At 52.4% G+C, this 23,131-nt stretch overlaps 1 protein-coding gene across 9 annotated transcripts; it reads left to right on the plus strand.

The window, feature by feature from the left end:
* The first annotated feature begins 118 nt into the window (after positions 1-118).
* On the plus strand, positions 119-22,866 carry TFAP2A (transcription factor AP-2 alpha). Of its 9 annotated transcripts, none has more exons than XM_086370869.1 (8): positions 119-258; positions 9,305-9,362; positions 9,502-9,739; positions 12,848-12,899; positions 14,971-15,202; positions 17,121-17,239; positions 19,151-19,292; positions 21,170-22,866. In XM_086370869.1, the coding sequence occupies exons 1-8, from the start codon at positions 186-188 to the stop codon at positions 21,456-21,458; spliced, it is 1,203 nt and encodes a 400-aa protein (XP_086226995.1). In that variant the 5' UTR covers positions 119-185; the 3' UTR covers positions 21,459-22,866. The 9 variants fall into 9 exon arrangements, 8 of the variants coding, with proteins under 8 accessions (XP_086226995.1, XP_086226992.1, XP_086226991.1 ...); XM_086370861.1 differs by lacking the exon at positions 119-258 and adding an exon at positions 6,311-7,009; XM_086370864.1 differs by lacking the exon at positions 119-258 and adding an exon at positions 6,721-7,028.
* Positions 22,867-23,131: the final 265 nt, after the last annotated feature.

Raw genomic sequence — 23,131 nt, forward strand, 5'->3', positions numbered from 1 at the left:
CCAGGTCAGCTCTGCGAGGCGCTGGGACTAAAGGGCTGGCGGAGCGAATTCCTGGGCTAGCGCGCATGCGTCGGCAGGTAGCAACCCAGCTCTTTATGACCAGGTGAGATGTTGGTGAGCAGGTAAAAAAAGGAGGATTTGCCTAAGCGATTCCAGGGAGCGGGCCCAGCCGAGCCCTACAGCCCATGCCCGGCGGGGACCCGTCGCCAGGAGCGCCGAGCCGCGATGTCCATACTTGCCAAAATGGGGGACTGGCAGGTACGGGGGTTTGCCTTGGCTGGGGCTGAGGTGGGCGGGGGTGGAGCGGGGGAGGGGGCCGGGCGGGGGGAGGCGGAGAGCAGGAGCCGTGGCCCAGGGCGGCGGAGTCGCAGGGGAGGCGCGCGGGGCAGCGCCCAGGAGTGTTCCCCGGAGAGAACGCGGGCAGGAGAAAACGGGCACAGGCGGCGGCCGCGGCGTTGGGGGCCACGCGCGCCACCGGCCGGCCGGGCGGGGGGCAAAGTCCGGCGCACGCTCCACAGGTGGCCCCGGGGGTCACTTGTGGTTTGAGCTACGGCCACCGGCCCCCCCACCCCCGCCCCGCCACCACCCCCCAAGTAGAAACTGGGCTGGATGACTCATTCGGGCGGGAGCAGGGCGCGGGGCGGGGGTGCGCTGCGCCGGGAGGAAGGTTCCCGGCTCGCTACGCCTCCGGTCTCGCCCTGGACCCCAAGGCTGCGCGTGAGCCGGGGCTCCAGTGCACCTGTCTCTCTTCCCGGCTCCACATTTGGGGGAACCAACAGGGCGGGAAGACTAGAGAGGGGGCCGGCTGGATGGGTCGCGCCGGCGAGCGTGTTCTTTCGGGGAATGCCTTAAAGAGTTTGCGCCAAGTTGAGCTGCTCACTCCGGCTAGTTCCCGAAGCTAGTTTTTTTTTTTTCACCTCTTGGGCTCCGGGTGGGGGTGACTGGCGGGGGGAAGTAAGTGGCTAGGGATGCGGCAGAAGGCCTAGATTTGGTCAAAACCAACGCCTCCCGACGTTGGCCCGACTAGGCCGCAGGCACCACGAGGCCAAGTAGACTCCAGATACTTCGCTCTTTGAGCCCGGGGCCCGACCTCGGCCAAGGGAGCCTTAGGTTCAGCGTCCTCCTCCTACCTTCCAGACATTTCCCTACGAAACCAGGGAGTCTCTGGCCAGGCTGGTGAGGAGGGCAGCCTCTCTCCTGTCGCCGATTTCTTAATGGGAACCGCGGGGCCCTCTTTTCGCCCTAGCCAAGGGAAGGCCTCTTGGGGCGAGATTCTGAGTGCGGAAAAGCCTGCGGGCCCGTTGGAATGGAAGGCCCCGAACTTCCTAAAAAAAAGCTCAGGCCCTGCTCCTTCCGGAGCGAGTTCTTTCGCTTGTTTCAGGTTCTGTCCACGAGAAGCAAAGTTCAGAGAAGTCCCATCACCTCGCTCTCTGGAGTCGGGAAAAGGAAGTCAACACGATATCTTTCCTTCTTTCCTTGTACTTATTATTTTATCAGCTAGGAGGTCTTTGAAGCCTCTCCTTCCCAGTTAAACCTAAACAAGGGCAACTTCATCTCCAGAGTTAGACTTTGTGGTTTAAGGGTGCAAATCCCACTCCGAACTCAGATGTCCGGCACCCACTCTCTCCCTCTCTTGCCCTGTGGTTCTCAGAGACCTTCTTCATTCTCTTCTCTGAAGGGTGAAGACTGGGGGGCTCTTTGAAAGCCGAGGTCTCTCGGTTTTCTCCTCAAGCCGGGTGAACTTTGCGCAGAAATCCTCGGGGTGAGAAAAGGCCAGGAGTGCAGGCCTGGCCAGGGGCTGGGCCTCCAGTGAGCCCCCGCTGAGGTTTGGAAGCAGCAAGATTCCAGCCTGAAGGAGACAGGAGTGAACCGTGGTCCTGCCTCCCGGCGGGCTCAGTTTAACAAGCAGTGGGAAGCTGGGATCTCTGGTCGGGCAGGCGGATTTTGGGTCTGTAGAGGCCTGGGGCCCACTTGGTGGTGACCACCACCACCACCGGCGAAAATGGCAGCATCCTGGGTGTCTCTTGGTCTCTCTCAGTTGTCTCTGTCCCTTACACAGATAACTCACTCTTTTCCCAACGCCCTTTACACGCCCCCAGGCCAGGCCTGGACACCCCCCGACCCCTGCCGCCAGGCCTGGCGCTGCCGTCCTGGGGTCCCAGGCAGGCCGGAGCATTGACATGCAATGAAGAGGCTTGTGGTGGAAATGACGCTCACACCAGTGCGGCCTCGCTGGCTCCGGGGGCGCCGGGACGCTCGCCGGGGCCTTTCTAAAGCGCTCGGCGCCGCGGAGCCCTCGGGCCCCAATCTGCACCTCAAAGGCGCCCTCGGCGGGAAAACAACAACAGTTTAGCAGCCCCGGCGGGTGCGGAGCCAGAAATCCGCGGGGCTCCGGTCAGCGAAGGGGGAAGGTGGATAAGACGGAGGCCTTTACATGCCTTCCCCAGCCCACAAGTAGAAAGAAAGCGAAACTTAAAGAGCTCCCCAAGCGCACTGGGGGCGCTGGCGGCGTGAGGGTGTACACTGCCCTGCTCCCAGCCCAGAGCGTGGCCTACGGATCGCTCTTCCGGGCTGCGGCGGCTGTTGGGAGAGTGTCGGTGCTCCAGGCGGCCCCCCTCCCGACGTCCAGCCGCTGCTGCTGGGCGGCGGCCCTGGGGGCAGCCCGCAGGGTGAGTGGCGCTAGGCTGGAAGTTGACCGTTTTTGAGGGCGGAGTACCGTGCCGAATCTCGAGCTGGGTTCAGCCGAGAGGCTGTGCTGGTGTGCAGATGGGAAAAGGGAGTGCAAGGGAGGGCCTGGCACCTCGGGAGGCGTCCCCTCTCCCCCCACCCCCGGCTCTGAACCCCCTTCTAGCTCTGGTCGCCTTCCTAACTTTAAAGTTTTGGTGTTGTCGTTGGGAGGACGGTGGTGGTTGTGGCCTACTCTGCCAGGCTTGGGGAATTGGCGGCGGTCTTTTTGGAGGGAGACTTGCCCTTGGGCAGCTTGGGGAGGAGGGGAGTCCCCCTCCTCTCGCTTTCCTTCCACCTGTTAAGCAACGCTCCTGTTTGCCACAGCCTCTTACCCTCCCTCCCCCGCCCCTGCGAGGACGCTCTGAGAAAACTGGGAGGCCTGGAGTTTTGCAAGAAACAGGCCTAGACGGAATCAGAGGTCGTTACTAGAGCAACTCAGAGGCGAAACCTACTGTTGCTGGGGGTGGCTGGGGGTGGCGGGGGGTGGGGAGTGGTTTGCAGGATTGCAGAGGGAGAAAGAAGGTTTTTTACGGAGGACAAACGAGGACGCTCACCAGGGGAAATTGATCCCTCTGTATTTCTAAAGATTACATCACATCTTTTTGGGTCGTTCTTTCTTTAAATTTTTGTGTTTCACACTAGGAAAAAAAAAAAACACGAAGCCCGAGTGGGGCGCGCTGGCCCCTGCGTGGAGCCAGGGAGCCTAGACTGGCGGACCCGGACTAGGGGGTGGCTCCCCGGCCTCCGGGTTCCTCGCCAGCCGGGCACTGCGCCGCGAGGGCGCCCGCGTTAGTAACAGCACCAAATCATGAAGGAACTCTCCCTGCTTTAATTAAAAAGAGGAATCTTGGGAAAACTGGAGCAGATTAGCACAGCAAAGGGTTGGTTCCCAGCGATTTATTTTGATGCATGCATGACACGGCGCACACATGTCGGTATTTCGGCTCAACTCCAGAAGCGTGCGTGAGCCTCCGTAGGAGTTTCCATATTCCTGTCCACATCGCACCTAGGAAGCCCTTAGCCCAAATACCACGTTGAATTATCCGTCGGCCCAAGCTTCGTACAAATGCGAGGAAAAGTATTTAACCCCTGAAGCTGTCAAGCAACCTCTTCAGGGTACACTTTTTATTTTACACGCGGCAATTAAAGGATGGCAAATACCCCAGCCGAGCGACTGAAGCCGTTTGGCAAAAATCTCCAACCTGGGGATGGGGGGATGGGGGGGCGGTGAAGCGCGAAGCCAATAAAACTCCCGGGGCCCTGCGGCCGGAGGTGGCGGCTGCCCGCAGCGGAGGCAATCTCTGGCTGGGCAGAAAATCCTGGAGTGATGACGCCGGTCTTGGGTTGATGGTTATATTTAATTGAGAAAAGGGATAATAATTTCTGCTAAAATTGGACAGGGCCCGAAAGGACGGAACCACTGGTACAGGCAGGGATGGGGGAGAGGTGCTGGGAGAGCTGGGCCCAGGGAGCGGCCACTCGGACCGTGCGCAGGGCCGGGACGAGGAGAGGAGAGAGACGACGACTCGGGCGACACGGGGCCGGAGGCGCCGGCTCAGCGGCGCGCTGCGGGGCTCAAGGGAGACTCCGTGGGCTCCCGGGCGGGCGTGCGCTCTAGGAGCGAGTTCGCGCCTCGCAGAGGCCTTTATACCTGGGTCAGAGCGGCCGGCGGCAGATTGTGGTGCTGGCGAGCAATTGGACTATTGTTGATATGCTAATGAGGCGATTAGGCTGTTGGTAAAGAGCAGGAAAAGGGAAAAGTTTCTACCATTAGAGGGAGATCTCCGAGCGCACACGGGAGCTCCTTCCCTCCTCGCCTCCTCCTCCTCACCCTCCTCCTCCTCCTCACCCTCCTCCTCTTCGCCCTCCCCCTCCTCCTGCGCTCGCCGCCCGCAGCCGGCACTTTGCGCTTACCCAGAGAGTAGCTCCACTTGGGTGCGAGGCGGAGAGGGGCCAAACCCATTCACGCCGATCCATGAAAATGCTTTGGAAACTGACGGACAACATCAAGTACGAGGACTGCGAGGTAAGCGCCGCGCGGGCGCAGTCTCTCCCGCGGCTGTAGGCTCGGAGCTCCGCTTCCCTCCTCTCCTCGCCGCCAGCTGCGAGAGGCGGGTGGGACAAACTTTGCCCAGCGCAGCGCCCGCCTCTCCGATTCGCCCGAAGAGCGCAGGGGAGAAGCTGGCGAGGAAGGTTGAGGACGTTCCCTTCTTTCATTCTCCTCCTTCGCAGCCTCCTGTCCCACTCCCCCTCTACCGCGATTTTCTCCAGACCAGTTTTGAGTGTGGCTAAGGGTAGACGAGCGTGGGTTTTTGAAGTCATTGCTGGCAACTGGGCAGGCGTCTCTGAACTCTGCTTGTCTCTCCAACGAGCTTCTGAGGGCCCAGGTCACCAGAAAGAGAAAGGGAAAACCTCTTTCCCTCTTTAAGTCTTTGTCTCTGATCTTTAACATTTTCATTTGTTCATTCTTTCCTTCCTTTCTACCAGTCCTCCACCCAACCCGCTTTAAAAAGGCCCCCTCCCTTTTGGAGAAGGGGCCCGCAGCCTGCGGTCTCAGCGGGAGCGCACCTCCCTGTGAGCCGATTCAGTTTGGGAGCACTCCTCCACCGAACGGCTGCGGGGCTTCCTCCAGTACCCTGCGTTATTCGAGAAGTTCTAGGCAGCTTCTCGGTCTGTGCTACTGGGTCGGCGCATCCCTGGGGTGGAGGCGGGAGCCTGCTGGCCGCCGCGCCCTCAGCTGCGTGACCGTGGGAATCCCGGCGGGGCTACCCACAGCCTCCGGTGCGCGGAGCCCGCCCGGCCGATAGAGCGCGCCGCCTTGGAGCCCGTTTCAAAACCCACAGTCCCGGGAGCTCGGCTTCGTGGGGCAGCCGGGGAAGCCCCGGGACCCACGGGCCTGGCGGCTGCTGCCCCAGCCCCCTTCTAGCCCCCCGCTAGGAGGGGGACTGGGGAGGGGGCCGCCGCCAGAGACTTAGCTACGTAAATAGTAGGTGGCAGTCCCGGCTTGGGCTCCCCCCTACCCCCTCTTCTCTTTTTGGCATTTGGAGCTGGGAATGTGGAGCGTAGAGGTCTGTGCGGGGCGCGGCGGGGGTCTTCACTTGAAATGAGAATGTGGGCTTGGGTGAACGACGTGTCCTCCGTTCCCTCCTCCTCTCCTCTCCGTGGACTATTTTAATTCTTTTTCCTTTACCAGCCCCTCCTGTTTCGCCCTTCCTTCCCCCAGTGAATGGGGCACGGAGTGCATGCCAAGGGGACGGTTGCTTAGCTGGGGACTCGTGGCTTGGCTGGTGCGGGGCGCAGAGACTGACTCCATGTCAGACCAGTCGCTTTGTTTTCAGGGCCGGGGGGACCCTTTGCGGACCGGTCGGGGTGACAGCGGGCTCCTAAGCCTCCTCGGGCCGTGGCCCGGGGCTCGGGCATCCCCATTCTCGAAGACCGAAAGCCCCGGCGGGCGGGGTCCAAAGTGGGGCGAGGCGCCCGGGGGACCCAGGTGGGAAGCGAACTTGCACCCCCAGAGTGGGGACCCTGTTGGGGCGCGTCGTGTGCATGTGCGTGTGAGTGAGAGTCAAGGGAAGGGGCGGGGGGGGGGGGGGGGGAGACGAGAAGCGAGAGGAGAAAGAGGAGGAGAAAACAGTGAAGGCTGTTTCAACAACTTCGCGGTGGCGAGCGCCGGAGCAGGGATTTCGGGTTTCCGAGCCGGCTCGGGACTGTCTAATTATGCCGGGCTCTGCAGGGACATGCAGGAGGCGAGGTGCCGCTTGTTCTGACACCCCGGCGGGCAGACTGGCAGCGGCAGCCAGGGGAGAGCGAGCCGTGTCATCCGGGGGTGCGTCGGGCGGGAGTGGCCCAGCCAGTCGGACGGGTTTGCGCCGGGAGCGGGGAGTCCGTGCCAGCGGCGCCCGGGCTGGGCTGCCTCGCGTCTCTGCGCTCCACGGGCCGCGGCCCGGTGCCCCCCCCCCCGCCCCTCCTTCGCGAGCCCCGGCCCCCGAGAGCCGAGGGCGGGGCTGCCGGCGACGCAGAGCGGCCGGTCCCCGGAGGCCGCGGGAAGCAAGTGAGCGGCGGCCCAGGCGAGAGCCGGTCCCGGGCGGGGCGCCGGGCCATGGAGAAGCCGCGCGGCGGCGGGCGGCCGGACCCCGCGCCCCAGGCCCTGCAGCGGAGCGGAGGAGCCCGCGGCCGGAGAGGCCCGGCCCGCCGCAGCTCGGGGGCGGAGAGCCCTTCGAACGCCCGGCCGCGGTCCCCGGGAGCGCCCGGCCGCGCCGCGCGGCCCCCGCGGCATGCCGAGGTCTGCCCCAGCCTTTTAGGTCTGATTGTCCTCGCTCGCTTCCTCTCCCCTCCCCCTCCCCCGCGGCCTCCCCCTCCGCGCGCTCCGGCGCGGCCCCCTCCCCTCCCCTCCCCTCCCCTCCCCTCCCCTCCCCTCCCCTCCCCTCCCTCCTCCCCCCCTCCTCCCGGGCTCTCCCTCCCCTCTCCCCACTCCGGGCTCCTCTCTCGCGCCCACACTTTCTTTCTCACACACGCACGCAAGACACACTCTCCCCCTCTCCGCGCGCTCGCGCTCGGTCTCCCCGTCTCCCTCTTTCTCTTTCGCTTTGGCCTACCCTGCAACCTTTTAAAATGTTGCCCCTTCCCTGTGATTCGCCAGCCGCCGCGCCGCGGCCCCCCGCGCGCTCGCCCGCTCCCTCTCTCGCTCGCTTTTTGTCTCTCGCGCTGCCTCTCCCCACCTCCGATTTGCTACACTAAGGCTCCCGTCAATGGACTGCATTGAGAGCCGGCTCCGGCGCGAGTTGCCTCTCCGCTTCACGCTCGATTTCCAGGCATTCTTCCCTTATTAAGTATTCGTGTAATATTAATAGTCATGAATATCTGCTATTAGGAGGCTCCAGGAACGCTGCCCAGCGCGGTTATTAGAAGCTCAAGCGAAGCCGCGGCTCAGAAAAGAGGGGGAGACACGGATTAAGGAACACGCGCGCACACACACAGACACAGACACACACACTTTTCTTTCTTTTTTTTTTTTTTTGCTTTTTTGCCTTTTCGGGTTTTTTTTTTTTCCCAATTTTTTAAGGAACTTTGAATCCTACCCGATCGCGGCAGGATAGAGACCGTGGGTTCGACCAACTGAAGGCGCCGCTCGAATCGGTGGTTCAAGTTCGGATGGACCAGAGCGGGGCTCCGGCGCCCGGGGGAGCGGCGGCGCGGTGACCAGAGTCCTGGGTGGCGCGGGGCGCCTTTTGTGTGGGGCGCGCTCGGGCGGCGGGGCAGCCGGGCTCTCCGCGCTTGCTTGTTGTTTTCCACCCTGACTCGTTACCCCAGACTCTTCGCAGATGTTAGTTCACAGTTTTTCAGCTATGGTGAGTCCCATCCCCACCCCCGACCCCTGCCTCCTTAGGAATTCTAGTCTGGAAACCTGGGGCTGCGGAGAGAGACCTCGGGGTCCTCGCCCGGTTTTCCTTCAGGGCGCCCGCCTTTCCTCGTTTGCATTTCCCGCCTCCCCTCCCCGTTTCTCTCCCTCTCTTCCATCCTTCAGTCGAACGCGGTCCCCCCCTCACCCTCGCGCGACCTCTCCCGGCTCGCACACCTACCTCGCCGCTACTTCCCCAGCGTATTTTCTCTCTGCTTTCATCTGTATTTCCTCGCCTCTTCACTTGTTCCCGAGACGTGCTCAACATCTGATGCTTAATCCGGATGTAGGAAAAACGCTGCCCGGCGTGCCCCTTCTTCCCCCCCGCCCGGGGCCCAGGGCTGAACCTCCGAGGGTTCGCGTTCCCTGGAATCAACTCCGTTCGCTTGTTTTGCAAACGAATTGCAATAGAGGAACAGAAGTCAGGCGTTTCTTCTGCCCTTTGGGGCTGGGGTGGAAGGGGCGGGGGCCTCCGCCCCGGGGCTCACCTCTCTTTTAAACCCAATATAAGGCTGAATCTTTGCATTTTAAACCTTTACTTGACGTCTCCCTCTTCCCCGTCGCTCTCATAAATCGACTCTGTCCAGAAAAAGGCTCCTAAGTGAGGAAGCGGAAAAGACAGCCCCCAATCCCGCAGTTAAAAACCTTCTTTGAGCTGGTAATTTAAACGTGGGCTTTCCTTACAGCCCCTCTACGAAATATGTTTCTATTTAAATAGTCATGAAATGGTAATAGTCTTTGAATGGGCATGATTTTTACCCCCTCCAAATAAATGGAACAGGGTAAACAATAACACCGTGGCGGGCAGGTTCAAACCCAGGGACAGAGAAAAGGCCGCTTCTAGCTGTTTAGTATTTACTAGGAATTTTAATTTTGCTTAAGGGAGGTTTCCCTCTGCTGCTGAGCGGGCTGTAGTCCGGGTTCTGCCTTTTTTCCCCCTTTGCAAGAAACGCCTAAGGAGAGTCTCTAATGCCCCCTCGATTGGCATCGGCGAAAATTCCCTGCGATTGGGGAAGGAAGGGCCCGTTTCGCTTTTGGAGAATTTTCTGCCAAAGCCGCGCGGAGGGCTGGTTCCTCGCGGCGGCCTGCGGACCGGGCCGGGCGGTTTCGCACGCAGCCTGGCGGAGTGGCCCAACGCCTGATGCCGTCTTCTCTCCCTTTGGCCTCGCTCTCTTGCAGGACCGTCACGACGGCGCCAGCAACGGGACGGCACGGTTGCCCCAGCTGGGCACTGTAGGTCAATCTCCCTACACGAGCGCCCCGCCGCTGTCCCATACCCCCAATGCCGACTTCCAGCCCCCCTACTTCCCCCCGCCCTACCAGCCTATCTACCCCCAGTCGCAAGATCCTTACTCCCACGTCAACGACCCCTACAGCCTGAACCCCCTGCACGCCCAGCCGCAGCCGCAGCACCCGGGCTGGCCCGGTCAGAGGCAGAGCCAGGAGTCTGGGCTCCTGCATACGCACCGGGGGCTGCCCCACCAGCTGTCGGGCCTGGATCCTCGCAGGGACTACCGGCGGCACGAGGACCTCCTGCACGGCCCCCACGGGCTTGGCTCCGGACTCGGAGACCTCCCGATCCACTCCTTACCTCACGCCATCGAGGACGTGCCGGTAAGAGGCCGCGCGCGCGCGGGGGCGGCGGGGGAGCAAACGCGGTCCCCTCTCTCTCACGCCCAGGAAAGGGTCCCCCCCTGGAACGTCCAGCCCCGGGGACTGGGCTTTCCTCCTCTCCGCTGTTTACTTTCTCCAAATCTCCTTTTGTTTTATCGGGTGGACCCTTTAAGCACCCACCTAGACAACCACATGCCAAAGATTCAAAAGTAGTTGAGAGTTCGGCCGGGAGAACAATGGTTCGCAGAGCTCCTTCAAACAATGCCTGCGTTACCATTTATAAATCAGACGAGTGTCACCGTGGACGCTACCTTCCCCTCTCGGCGACAGTAAACTGTTTCGATTATGAGAGGATCTGATTCCACCGCTATGTCTGACGTGGGGGTTTCTCCTCCCAGTCCTGAAAGACGTGTTAGAGTGGATCAAAAGAGCTCATTTAAATGCCCTATCGATTTAAAAGAAAGTGTAAAAGACACACGGATAAAATTATTTTGACCGGATTTTATGAGTGCTAGGGGGTCTTTGAAAGTTACGTGTATACCCTACCCTGATTAAAGAATACTAAGTGGCAAATCCGAACAGGAGGACATTAAATGCAGCCTTTTTTCTCTTCCTAGGGGTGCTAAGTGCTGACCTCATAAATCATTAGCTGGGTTCCCAACGCCCATCAGGACCTGCTACACCCCCATATTACTTTAATGTTTTGAGACTGTTGGGCAATGCAGTCTTTGAGCTCTAATTCAGTTATCAATAAATGCAGTTTTCGATGATTTCTAAATAAGCATGGTATTAGCACATTTACTCTTTGGCAATGCAAACCAGGCTATTGATAATTTGAAAATACTTTCTGAAATTAAATTTAAACCGGCATCTCTGCTTCAATTCTACATATTTATGGTTTCCTCACAACCTTCCTGAAATGGAATTAGAACAAGCCAATAATTTTATTAAAGCTGTAAAGGCTCTGTTAATGCTGCTTTTCTTTGGAGAGGAAATGTATCTGGATGTGATTTTTGCTAAAATGCTATTTCAAATTACTGCATCAAATATTGCAGCAATATGTCCGTTGACAGTTTAATGATTACTGCATTAGATTGCAAAGAAAATGGTCAGATGAACTTACCTGCTTGCTTGGTGAATTTAAAACATTATTTAAGTTACATAGGGAAATAGAAAATTTATTACATTTCTCATTTGGCCTAGTTAATCACTGAAATTTGTTGGTTATGTTTAGCAGCCTAGCATGGAAAGCAGGAAAGTAGGCATTTGATCCAGGGTGGGGTTTAGTAAGCCTTGTGTGCCTGCATATGTGTGTGTTGTCATACATGTTTTTAGAAACATATTACACAGTGCATTTCTTGGAAAGTAAAATGAGAGGAGGAATAGTTGGGAGAAGGGCGATTAAAAAACAAACTTGGAAGTTGTGACCATTTGAGTTCCCCTTTCCGGAGAGTCTCTGAGTCCTGATCCTAGTCTGCCCCTTGGAAATATTTGAATTGCAAAATAACGTTGCAAGCTTTTTAAACTTACCACGAATTAGAATTGCTCTACTTTGCAAAAAATTCCAAAGTGGCTGGTGTGAATTCTTAACACCTGTATAGTCACTCTTTGTGGTGAAACTGGCCTATAGGAGAAATTAACCAAAAGATCAAATAAAAACAAGGAAACCCAGTTGCTGCTCTTCCCCTTTCCTCCCCCAACCTTTGAAGAAAAAATTCTTTCAAAGGAATTTGGGTCAAGAAAAGGGTTTTCAATTTTCCCATTGCTGCAACAGTTAACCTTTAATGAAAACGAACGCCAAATATTTAAGAAAACCAAATCGATGGTGAAAATTATTTAATCATTAATATCTCAGTGGGGTTTTAAACTTAACAGTCTTCCCTGTATGGATAAGGTCTAGAAATAACACAAATAAAAGTATTATGCCACACTACATTTACTTTATGGGTTTAGGGTGCATGCATAAAGGGATCATATTTCCCCATATAGTTAAAACACAAGAACTGCAGCAGTAGTCATTTCTGAACATTTCTCAATTTAATTATACTTAAATCCAGAAGCACTTTAGGCAAGTTACAAATGAGAGCATTGAGTATAATAAAACCTGTAATAAAGCAACTTAGTACCATCCACCCGGAATCATTGCGATCAGGCACAATTAACAGGAGCATAAATCCAAGACAGAATGGAAAATGTTTGAATCAGTATTATTGTTGGACAAAGACTAGAGAAGGAAGTAATAGTTTTTTTAAATGGTAATGCCTGCGTTTGGTAACGATTGCGAAATCTTCTATCTCAGCAGCCCTGGTGCTAATTTGTAAACACAGCCAGACATTATATTGCCTGTCAGTTTCTGCATTAGAAAACATGATTTCATTTTACTTTCTAATCACGTTTTGACTGTAGCACATACGTATAGCCACCCATCTGTAAAAAAAAAAAAAAAAGGAAAAAGGAAGCCCACACTAACAAATCTGCTGCTGGACACAGCAGGGAAACCTCAAAGGCTTCCCCCCTCCCTTCTTTCTATCGTTTTCATATCCAATTTGATATTTGATATTCAATTTAGACAGTAGTCCTTAAAATTTTTATTTTGTTTCTCCGTAAGTGCAGGTGCACATGCACGTTTGCTCTTTATCACGTCCCTAAAACGTTTCCAGTGCTCCCAGGCCACTCCCGCCTCTGTCATTTCTATTGTTGTTTCTCTGGCTTTTGCTGCCTCAACAGTGGAATCGCTGAAGTCCGAAGCCACTGAGGCGCCAAACTAAAGCTAGGTGTATTTTGAAAGGTTAAGCAGGCTGTGAGAAAGATTAGGTGTTCCCAAACTCGATTTAATTTCCAAAGAAAGTTTTGTTCCCCACTCCACCTCCTTCAAATGTGGATTATTTGCTGGGGGTCGAGAAATTGGCCGTGGGTGTACAGTGAAACCTCTTGAGCTGCAAAGCTCCAAATTCCAATAAGCCAAGATGAGATGTTTATATATAAATGTCACCAGATGGGAGGGGGGATTTCGATTCTACGCCTTCCCCTCCCCCTATCTTGCGCGAAATATTCATTTCCTTTTGTTTTGATTATACACTTACATCCATGTGTATCCTTTTGTTGCAGCATGTAGAAGACCCGGGTATTAACATCCCAGATCAAACTGTAATTAAGAAAGGTAAGCCATTTCCTTCTGCATTCCAAGCATGTCCTTACAGGCATAGTGCTATTTAAAAGAACTTGCAGAGGTGTATTTATTTTTTTCAAGTAGGATTTCCTAAAGGCTCAGAATTAGCGAATAGATAGGCGTAGAACAGCAATGCTCAAATGATTTAGTAATGGCAACAGGCTAGCTTTGTTCTGATTTATGACTTGACCATTTAATTTAGTTTAATGATATCTGGACAAACACATGAAATGTGTGATAGTTGAGCAGATTTGGAAGTGGCATTTCAATTTGGAAACAGTTTTAACAGTTAATCCACTGCGTGAGTGGCCATAAGTGTTATAAGAAGTGTATAATGCTAAAAACAATGCAAGTAATTCACTATTAATATGGGGGCAGATGATAAAGACAGCACTCCTTAGCAGAGAGGGAAAAAAAAAAACCTTTCAAGTTCTTATACTGAATTTCTCATTAGGTGTTGAAGGATTTTTTAAACTTTGTGAATTAGGTTAGCAAAAATTTGGCTTTTGGTTAAAATGAGCCTCTTGAAGATGTCAGGTTTATTAGCATAATTGTTCTGAGCAGAAATTGTTTTTTAAAAGTGTCAAGTGATTTGGATGGATTTGTAATTTATGTTGCGTTTAGTGAGTAAAATAAAGTTTACTGGATTAAATGCTATTCACAGCAGCTTTTTTTTTTTTCCCTTGGTTATAGTGGCAACGTTACATTTCAGGATTCTAGGCACCACCAGAGGATGATGCTATATAAAACTGTTCTCATTTCTAACCCCAATCAGTATATTGTTAGCGAGTTTAAAGTTTCATTTTTGCATCTGCGAAGTCTTTGTCACGTCAAATTAGATGTGCAAGGGATAAATCTTAAGAGATGCTCTTTCCAAGTCGACATGATAATTGGCTCTTTTATTAGTAATCTCTCAAGAGTTCGTTTAACTCCTATTGTCTCTATTAGCCTCCCCAGAGCTATTAATGTCACAAGTGATCTATCCAAAACCTAGAGCCCCCCCCCCCCATACGTCTAAAATATCCCCATTAAAGAGAGAGTACTGAGATAAGCATGTATTATGTAGTATGTCTCCATGTGGAATCTTAATACAAATGCATACTGTATTTAAATGGTTGTGAATGCATCTGAATTATATTGGTGTTAGAAATTTAACGTGTTGGTCTACTTCCTGCTGGCCTTGAATTTTTTTTCCCCCCCAAGTATGGGGGAATCCAACAATGAAGAGCTCGTGATTTTAACTAATAAGAATATAGCCTCCCCCTAATCCCCCTTTCCCAAAGAAGGTGCTTAAGCGTAGGGACTGTTAACTCTTTGCTCGTCGAAAATACACATTGCTAATATTCCATGGTAGGCCTGTTTATCCTTTTTTTTTTTGAATTCAAAACTGGGCTTGGCATGGACTTCTAAAACCCCTTTTCACAGATAAACGTTAAGGGGGGGCGGGGAGGCAAGGACTATTTATTGAAAGGCTGGGGCGTGTGCGCTGTGTGACAACTTGAATCCACCACTTCTCGGCTTGAGTGCCATGACTGAGATGCTCATTTTTAGAGGCAGCTTTAGCCGTGGAGACTCTTGGCTGATTTTAATTATGGGTCTTTGAACAGTTTCTCCCCAACACTGAAGAAGCCCTCGTCCCCCCCACCCACCCCACCCTGAATGCACACGGGGCTTTTTTCTCGGCTCTGGGGCCCAGTGTCCTCCGATGCGGAGAGCCGAGAGGGTCACCGCCTCACTAGCACCTCTAGACAGCACCCCAGCGGTTACAAGGCCAGGGGGTCCCGGCGGAAGGACAGGCCGGGCTGGCGGGGCGGGGTTGCCGGGGGGGGGGGGGGGGGGGAAGCGCCGAGGGGCTCAGGCTTCCACTACCCACAGGGATGGAGCCGGAGGGACTAGGGCAGGTGGGGAAGGAGCCATGGGATTTTCGGGGCTGGAGGAGAAGTGGGTTGGTGGCGGGGGACGGGGGGGGGGCGTTGGTGGCGGCGCAGGCCTGGGGCGAGGGGCCCGGGGCTCCACAGGGCTCCCCAGCGCCCACACGCGGCCTCCCCATGTGTCTCCGCAGGCCCCGTGTCCCTGTCCAAGTCCAACAGCAACGCCGTCTCCGCCATTCCCATCAACAAGGACAACCTCTTCGGCGGCGTCGTGAACCCCAACGAAGTCTTCTGTTCAGTTCCGGGTCGCCTCTCGCTCCTCAGCTCCACCTCGAAGTACAAGGTCACGGTGGCGGAAGTACAGCGGCGCCTCTCACCGCCCGAGTGTCTCAACGCTTCGCTGCTGGGCGGAGTGCTGAGGAGGTGAGGCCCGGCGCGGCCCCGCCCAGCCCCGCCCCCCGGCCGTGGAGGGAGGGGCGGAGGGGAAGCACTGCGCCTGCGCCGGGATGGTGACGCCAATGGGCCTCGCGCCAGGGCCCGCCCTCCGCGGGAGAAGAAAGGGGCGGGGATAAAGAGCGGAGAACCGAGTGGGTGGGAGCTGGGGGTGGTGTGGGCGGGGCGAGGCGACGCGCGCCTGCGCACTCCGCCGCCTTCCCGCCCGCGCGCGCGCGCTCCGTCGTTCCAGGGGCGCGCGGCCGGCGCGGCGCGCTCACCGGGCGCCCGGCCGCCCCCCGCCCCTCCCCTGCGCACGCGCAGCTCCCTCCGCGGCGGACTCAGTCCCGCCCGCGGCAGCCGCGGGGCGCCGTGCACCCGCCTGTTCCCTCCTCGCGCCCGCGTCGCAGGCCTAGGAAAACTTCATCTCGGGCTGCTCACTTTGCCTTGCCTGCATGCAGGGTCTCTGATCGCAGAGGGCTTGCGGCCCTTGAATAGTGTTTTAAGCAGAAGACGATGGTTTTAGAGTCAGCGCGCCACGCCCCCGCGTCCCCGTCCCCCCAGGCCCCACGGGCCCGAGGGGCTTTCGCTAATAATTCGGATGCGCAGCGTCCGCACGTGCCAGCCTGCGTGCAAGGCAAGGTTACGTGCAAGGCATGGTTACGTGTGTTCTGTGCGGTCGCTACCTACGATTGCATGTTGCCTACGTGGTCAGGAATTCTCATCTCAACGCGCTCGAGATTGGAATGATTCGTTTGCTAGATAAGATTTTATGAGGGTCAGCGAGGTGAAGCACCTTCCCTGAGGGCAGTTTGTCCCTTCTGTGGGCTTTTTACTTCTCGGGGTCCCACCCAGGGTTGTGTGTGGTGGGTCTTGCGTTGAAAGGTCCCAGATATTTTCTACTTCTTTGTAGTTTTTAATAAGAAAGTGGGCCCAAAACTTCATTCTTTGATATGTATACATATAGCTATTTATAGACCCGGAGTTCTGCTGTGATGGGTATATCCTATACAAAGGCTTACAGAACCATTTTTGGGCAGATTTTAGCATCAGCTGTTGTACTCTTTTCTTCCCCCTTCACAGTCATTCGCTGTCTCTTTGTAATCTTTCACTGACACATCTAAATCTGCCGCTGCCTCTTCCTACCCCTTCCCCCATCCCCAGTATTGGAGACTGTTTACCTAGGGGAGTATAATCTAATCCACACAATTAAAGAGCACTTGAGTAGGGAATAAAATCTGAAATTAATTAATTTGCTGTTTTATTTAAACAATTTATCTTAACCACTTTCTTATTATGGGAGTCTATTTAGACATCTATTTAGAACCACCTCCACTGTCTCTGAATTCAGTGACATTTGTAAAGGCTGATATCAACTTTTGACATTTCCAGTTAGGCTGGTGACATGGCATGTAAACAGTTGGTGAAATGAATTTCCCACTGGGGCTGAAGCCGAGCAAGAAACCTGAGAGTGATGATAACTTTGGTTACTCTGAACAGGCTCACAGCAGATCTTGCAAAGACAATTTAAAGACCCCGTTGGGATTTGTGTGATTGTAACAACAGGGAAAATATACAGTAATCAGTTGAACTCAAAAATACTTCACACCCTGGAGATGAGAACTGTGTTTGTTTGTTTGTGGTTCTTCTTTAGAGAGTTGGGAAATCAAAACCTTCTAACCTGCCACCATAGTTGCAGTAATAAGTGAACACAGAGGGTGCTTTACAGTCTAGCAAGCACGCATCTCCTATGATCTTTCCTTCTCAGGTTTCCTTTCCTTATATGTCTAGGGGCCAGGATTCTTAATTTTTAAAAGCACATTTTAGGAAGTTGTCAAAATGAGTACAGTGGGATGCAGAGCAACTGAATGTTTTCTAAATCCATTTCTCACATATATTTGTGAAACAGGGCGAAGTCTAAAAATGGAGGAAGATCTTTAAGAGAAAAACTGGACAAAATAGGATTAAATCTGCCAGCAGGGAGGCGTAAAGCTGCCAATGTCACCCTGCTCACATCACTAGTAGAGGGTAAGCGAGTTCCCTTGCTAACAAGAAGGGAAGTTTCTCCTGGGAAAGTGGATGCTATTCAGTGGCCAGATGTTTGGTTATATTTTGTGTCAATTGTGCAATTTCATTTTTTTCCAGAGAAGGTAGCTGGAAGTGAACGGAATTCTTGCATGTGAAAAAACTATTTGCATTTAGTCCTGTCCTCCTTTCCTCTTCCCCTCTGCTACCAAATTACACCCCCCCCATCACTGCCCCAGCCCAGTTTTGACCTAAACAATGTGAAAATTTAAGAACTGCATACTCTTCAAGTTCCTGTCTCCTTTATGGAGCTCAGCAGTAAATCACTTAAGCTACTCTGACATCTGCGTTTGAGAAATGCGTGACCATTACTTCCTGAATTAATTTGGGAATCTTTGACCTGCATCCTGATTTAAGACCATCCTGAAAGCTCAGGGTTATATGCCCTTTCAGGTTTTTGTTTTCCAAACATATGCTCCCTTATCTCTCATTTAATTGTGCTTCTCTACTGGAGAGGAAGAAAAATGAACAGTTTTAGACTTTGAGTTATTTGGATAGGAAAAGAAAAAATAAATAAGCATTGCAAAAAGTTTCTCATGCCAGTTTTTTAAGCACACACACACACACACACCCAGGCTTCTAAACCCCTCAAAACAAAAGCTCACCTTGTCCTCACTCCCTTTCAATATACACCATAGTCCAGTTATGGTAGTCACATTCTTACCTCCTCCAGATCCTTGTTAAGTTTGTCTGATACTAAATTGGCTAACGTTTGGGTGTGTTGGAATGAATGTGTAGTTCTCTTGCATTTTCCTTTGTGTTCTGTTGGAAATGTCTCATGCCAATAGGAAAAAAAGGAACTCAAGTTATGGTGCAGATTTCAAAACCACCATTTATATTTAAAGATGGCACTTTATCTTACTTATATCTTGTATTTGAGGAGATATTGTATAACTGAATTCAGGTTCTCGCATTGTAAATTTTTAAAATATTTAAAAACACAAATTTGAGGAGAAATCCTGTGAACCATTTGTTAATGGTGTCAAAAATGATAACTCATGTAACTGTTAAGGAATAAGCAATCGTTCAGTTCCAGAAACTTATCTACAGTTGCACTGTATTAAAAATAATGCCGGTGCCCTGGGAACCCACCATTCAGACCCCGAAAGCATTATACGCAAAGAAAATAGTGGTAACGACTTTGGGTGTAGGGTGAGAGTGTGCATGGGTCTGGGGGTTGAGTCCCATCGCAGGGAGGCAGTTTCTGGAGAACTGTTATTGTTTGTGATCCGCTCCATTTTATGGAAACAAGCTCCGCGGAGAGGGCTTTGATGCTCTAATTGGCGCATGCGTTCTTCCGGAGCTGGAGCTAATGGCAGGAAGCCCTGCAGTAAAAACCAACTGGTTCAGGAAATTAAAACCAAAGATTCGAAAATCAACAACACAGACAGACTCAGTGGAGTGACCCTCAAATCCTCTTGGTTAATCGGTTTGGATGAACAGATAATTATATGCGATAAAGTTAAAATGTAAACCCTGAGTCGTTCCCTTGCAGAAAAGCTCAAGAAGTAATTATGAATATCATTTTATGAACGCGTTGATAGGTGTGAGGCTGGAACACAAGAAACATTTTAAAAGAGAAGGTGGGAGAATGTCATCAGGGTGGGGCATGAGGCTGCGTGGGGAGGTGATGGAATCTACATTTTCAAATCATCTTGGCCTTCTAGGGTAAGTGGCCATTTTCCCTGAGAAATGCATCTGCTAGAACCCTACAGAGAAGGAAAGAAAATGCCTGAAGTGGGGAAACAAATCGTTTGTGTTTCCTGCAACAGCTGGGTTAAGAAAATAAGGGAGCTAGAAGTCTTGATCCCAGCTTTTTTCATTCTCTTGCCCTCTCCTTCCTCCTTTTGCCAGGAGAAGCTGTCCACCTAGCCAGGGACTTTGGGTACGTGTGCGAAACCGAATTTCCTGCCAAAGCAGTAGCTGAATTTCTCAACCGACAACATTCCGATCCCAATGAGCAAGTGACAAGAAAAAACATGCTCCTGGCTACAAAGTAAGACATTTACCTCTTCGGGGTCTCTGTGTCTCACTGTCAAAGAGAAACATCAAAATCCTCTTTGCTCTCACTTTTGGCCTCTTTTCCTTTTGTGTTAATCAGTTTTGTTGTTGTAAACGCTGAAATTACAACACAATCTTATAAACCATGATGGAGCTTAAAGAGGAAATACGAGGAAGATTATGAGTGTGTATTTCCCTCTTTCCCCTCCCTTCTGCCCTACCTTCTCATTAAAAAAACAAAAAAAATTAGCATGTATGTGAATGGGGTATAGTGGGGATGTGAGGGAAGCTGAGTGTGGTTTTGTGACTATGTTACTTCAGGAAAACCAGAACCAAGTTCTTAAAAGAGTGGACAGACTTGCCTGTGTCAGTTTTTGTCTCTTATCACTAGCTTCTCCAAGGGCAAGGATTAAGCTAGTGGCTTGCAAAATGTTCGGGTCAGAAGCTGGCCTAGTTTCCACTCTAATCCCTTCTCCCATTTCTTGCCTTGCTTTCTTGACCTCCTCAAAAGTGCTGTACACACACAGCCCACAAGTTCTAGCCTACAGGCGAGATGTCAAATCAGTTTCAAAATGGCCCAAGTTATATTCCCATCGGTGCCTGGGCTGAATAGGCTTCTCCAGGTGGTGTGTGAAAAGAAAATGACTGTTTTGATATGTTTTCTGGAAATTAAAAGGCTTGTTTGGAAGCCCGTAATTATCAAAGTCGATGTCCCAGGAGGGCTCGGATCCAGAGGGCAGAGGCTGAGGCCTCTGGCAGGGCACTTTCTAGCCTGGGGAGACATCAACTGGCCTTGGGGGAGGCAGCCGGCCAGTACTCCCGGTTCTGCCTCCCTCCTGCGAGGCCCCCTACCCAAAGCCCCAACCCAAAGGCTGCTGCCGCCTCGGGAAGGCCCCAGCCAGTCCTGGCTTCCCAGATTCAGAGACTGAGCTACCCTTGTAGGCCTCATCGCTTGTATTTCAACTTTTCCCTCTTCTCTTAGCTTCCTAAGCACACCCACCCTCAAAGTTTTACTTAGACATTTTTTTTGGTGGCAGTGGGGGAGGGGGGGCACGGAATGCATGGGAAAGGAGGTGGCAAGGGAGATTGAAATGTCTATTTCTGCTTCCCCAAGCAACTGAATTATCCCCGCACTTGGGTATTGGAATGCCTTTTATTTTTTAAGAGTAAAGCAATCCCGAGAAAAGTTTTGCCTTCCTTGTCCACACCCACCCTGATTTGAAGGTGAATGAGTGGAGAATTCATGCCCCCAGACCTCAGATTGCTGAGGTCGTGGTGGAAGGTCAGGGAAGAGGGTCTCTACAGTATTTTGAGCAGGACAGCTGATGGGTACCAGGCTATTGGCTGTGGAAGAGATGCTTGTGTTTCTGACTCCCTGCCTTTCCTACTCACCTTCCTTTCTCTCCTGATTGGGTTAAGTGTCTTCCTATATCAGGGATGCCTAGCGTGAGTGAGAAATGGGGGTTAGAAATTTGGTTCAGGACTTCCCTGGCAGTCCAGTGGTTAAGATTCTGTGCTTCCACTGCAGGGGGCACCGGGTTCGATCCCTGGTGTGGAAACTAAGTCCACATGCCACAGGGCACAGCAAAGGAAAAAAAAGTTTGGTGCAGCTGAGAGGTGAGAAACACACAGGTGGAAAGAGAGAGGGGGGCGTTAGTGGAAGTGTGTAAGGAGCAGGAGATGTGCGGATGGCTCCTGAGAGGTGGCTAGGTCTCCCCAGCTGTGCCCCGCACCCCTAGTCTGTCTCTGGGGCCCTGAGTCAGGTCAGCCGTCCTGCAGACAGCGCCGGTTGCAGGGAGGAAGGTCTGTCTCGATGCTGGTTGTGCTCCCACGGAGCCTCACCCCGGTCTCTCTGCCCTGCTTGTGCTGCAGACAGATCTGCAAGGAGTTCACCGACCTGCTGGCCCAGGACCGATCGCCCCTGGGGAACTCGCGGCCCAACCCCATCCTGGAGCCGGGCATCCAGAGCTGTTTGACCCACTTCAACCTCATCTCCCACGGCTTCGGCAGCCCGGCGGTGTGCGCCGCGGTTACGGCCCTGCAGAACTATCTCACCGAGGCCCTCAAGGCCATGGACAAAATGTACCTCAGCAACAACCCCAACAGCCACACGGACAACAGCGCCAAAAGCAGTGACAAAGAGGAGAAACACAGAAAGTGAGGCTCTCCGCCCGCCCCGCCCGCACCGCCGCGCGCGCGCCCGCCCACCCGTCCACCTCCGCCTGCACCTCCACACCCCACCGCCCACCGCCGGCAGGTGACAGCGCCGGGGACCAGCGACCCTCCACTGCTGCTACTGCCGCTGCTGCCGCCGCCGCCGCTGCCGCCTTCGGTCCCGAGTCCCCGGGGCCCGGGGCCCACGCTCCACGGCGAGAAGGGCGACCCTTCAGGCCCCGGCCCCGACCGCCCCCATGAGCATCACCTCCCCTCTGCCCCCCCCCGCCCCGCGTGGAGCCTAAGAGAACCGAACAGGCCGTGAAGCCAGCAAAGAAGAGTTCTGTCCGAGTTTGTGAACCTTTTTTTTTTTTTAAACCCAACAAATCAACCACAAAGACAACAAAAAAATTAAAAACTTTTTTTTTTTTTAGAAAAAAGGAACGTAAAAATTAAAAAAAAATTCTATGAGTTTCACGGGATGGAATCACCACCTTCCTTACATATTTCAGTTCAGATTGTAGCCATACTTAAAAAAAAAAGGCAAAAAGGATCATGACATTTTTATCAGTATTGTGAATAAACTTGAACACACAGATACTCGAAGTTCCATGTCTTGTCTTCAGTTGTAAAAGTTTTCCCTCTTCAAGGTAAAGCGACTAACTTGAATTTTCTCTGGCAACACGATTCACAATTCTATAAGGGAATCAGTGTTCACGTCTCTGTATATATTTATTTATGTGTAATTTAATGGGAATTGTAAATATGGTGAGTCTGTTTTAAGCCTTTTTTTTTTTTATTTATCTGGTGATCTCGTTTACCTCTTGTTTAGTGGGTTTGAATCTTCCCTATTAGTTCTTCATGTGGTTCATGGTACTTATTTAGGAATTCAAGATTTGGGGGATTTTTTTTTTTTCTTCTGGGATTCATGAATTTAGCCCTGTTGTAGCATGTTAAAGACGACAATGAAACAGCTGAACAAATTTTAACAAGTAAAATAAAATTTTATAAATAATTAGTATTACATTTAGCTTTTCATTGAACTGAAAGAAAAAAAAAAGTGATATTGGACCCTGGAAAGATTTAACTTGAGTGGTTTGATAACCGGTCCATGTTTTGTGGGGGAGAAGCAAAAAAGTTTATTTTATTCCACTGTCCTCCCTTCAAAGCATCATTTGAGCAATAAATGAGTATTGTCTTTAAACCAAGGGTTAGGGATGTTTTCCCCTCTCTCTCTCTCTTTTTGTTCAAAGAACTTCACACATCTGGGACCGCCTGGTATCCTGTATTTTCACTGGCCATTTTGGAAGCAGTTCTAGATGTATTGTATTGAGTTGTGCTGGCAGTAGTTTTCATGCCTGTCAATGTATCATAGTCCTTTGTTGCCCAGATAAATAAATATTTGATACGCTTTATGTCGATTTTTTTTATTCAGTGGCTGTCTTTACCCAGGCGTATTTTTGTTCTTGGCAGTATTTTTTATTCAGTATGGTTACAGTAATTGAGTTTAACTCTCCCTTGGCAATTGCTCCTTGCAATAAGCAGCTGAACCCATTGTTTCCCTTAAGTATAATAAAAACTTACTTTCAACTTGGAGTTCAGAGCAGGGTATCATTTAGATATTCCATTGAGTCTGTATTCAGACAAATGACACAATAAAACCCAATGTATTCTTTTGGA

Source organism: Bos grunniens, chromosome 23 (genome assembly GCF_055505025.1).
Source record: "Bos grunniens cultivar Pamir isolate PY7600 chromosome 23, Bosgru_T2T1.0, whole genome shotgun sequence".
Classification (NCBI taxonomy): domain Eukaryota; kingdom Metazoa; phylum Chordata; class Mammalia; order Artiodactyla; family Bovidae; genus Bos; species Bos grunniens.

Excerpts from the sequence above, each read along its gene's own strand:
- TFAP2A (XM_086370861.1), top strand. The coding sequence starts at position 6,445 with ATGCCGGGCTCTGCAGGGACATGCAGGAGGCGAGGTGCCGCTTGTTCT. Across the intron at positions 9,363-9,501 it reads GCCCCAGCTGGGCACTGTAG|CCTGAACCCCCTGCACGCCC; the intron begins GTCAATCTCCCT and ends CGACCCCTACAG. Across the intron at positions 17,240-19,150 it reads GCTCACATCACTAGTAGAGG|GAGAAGCTGTCCACCTAGCC; the intron begins GTAAGCGAGTTC and ends TCCTTTTGCCAG.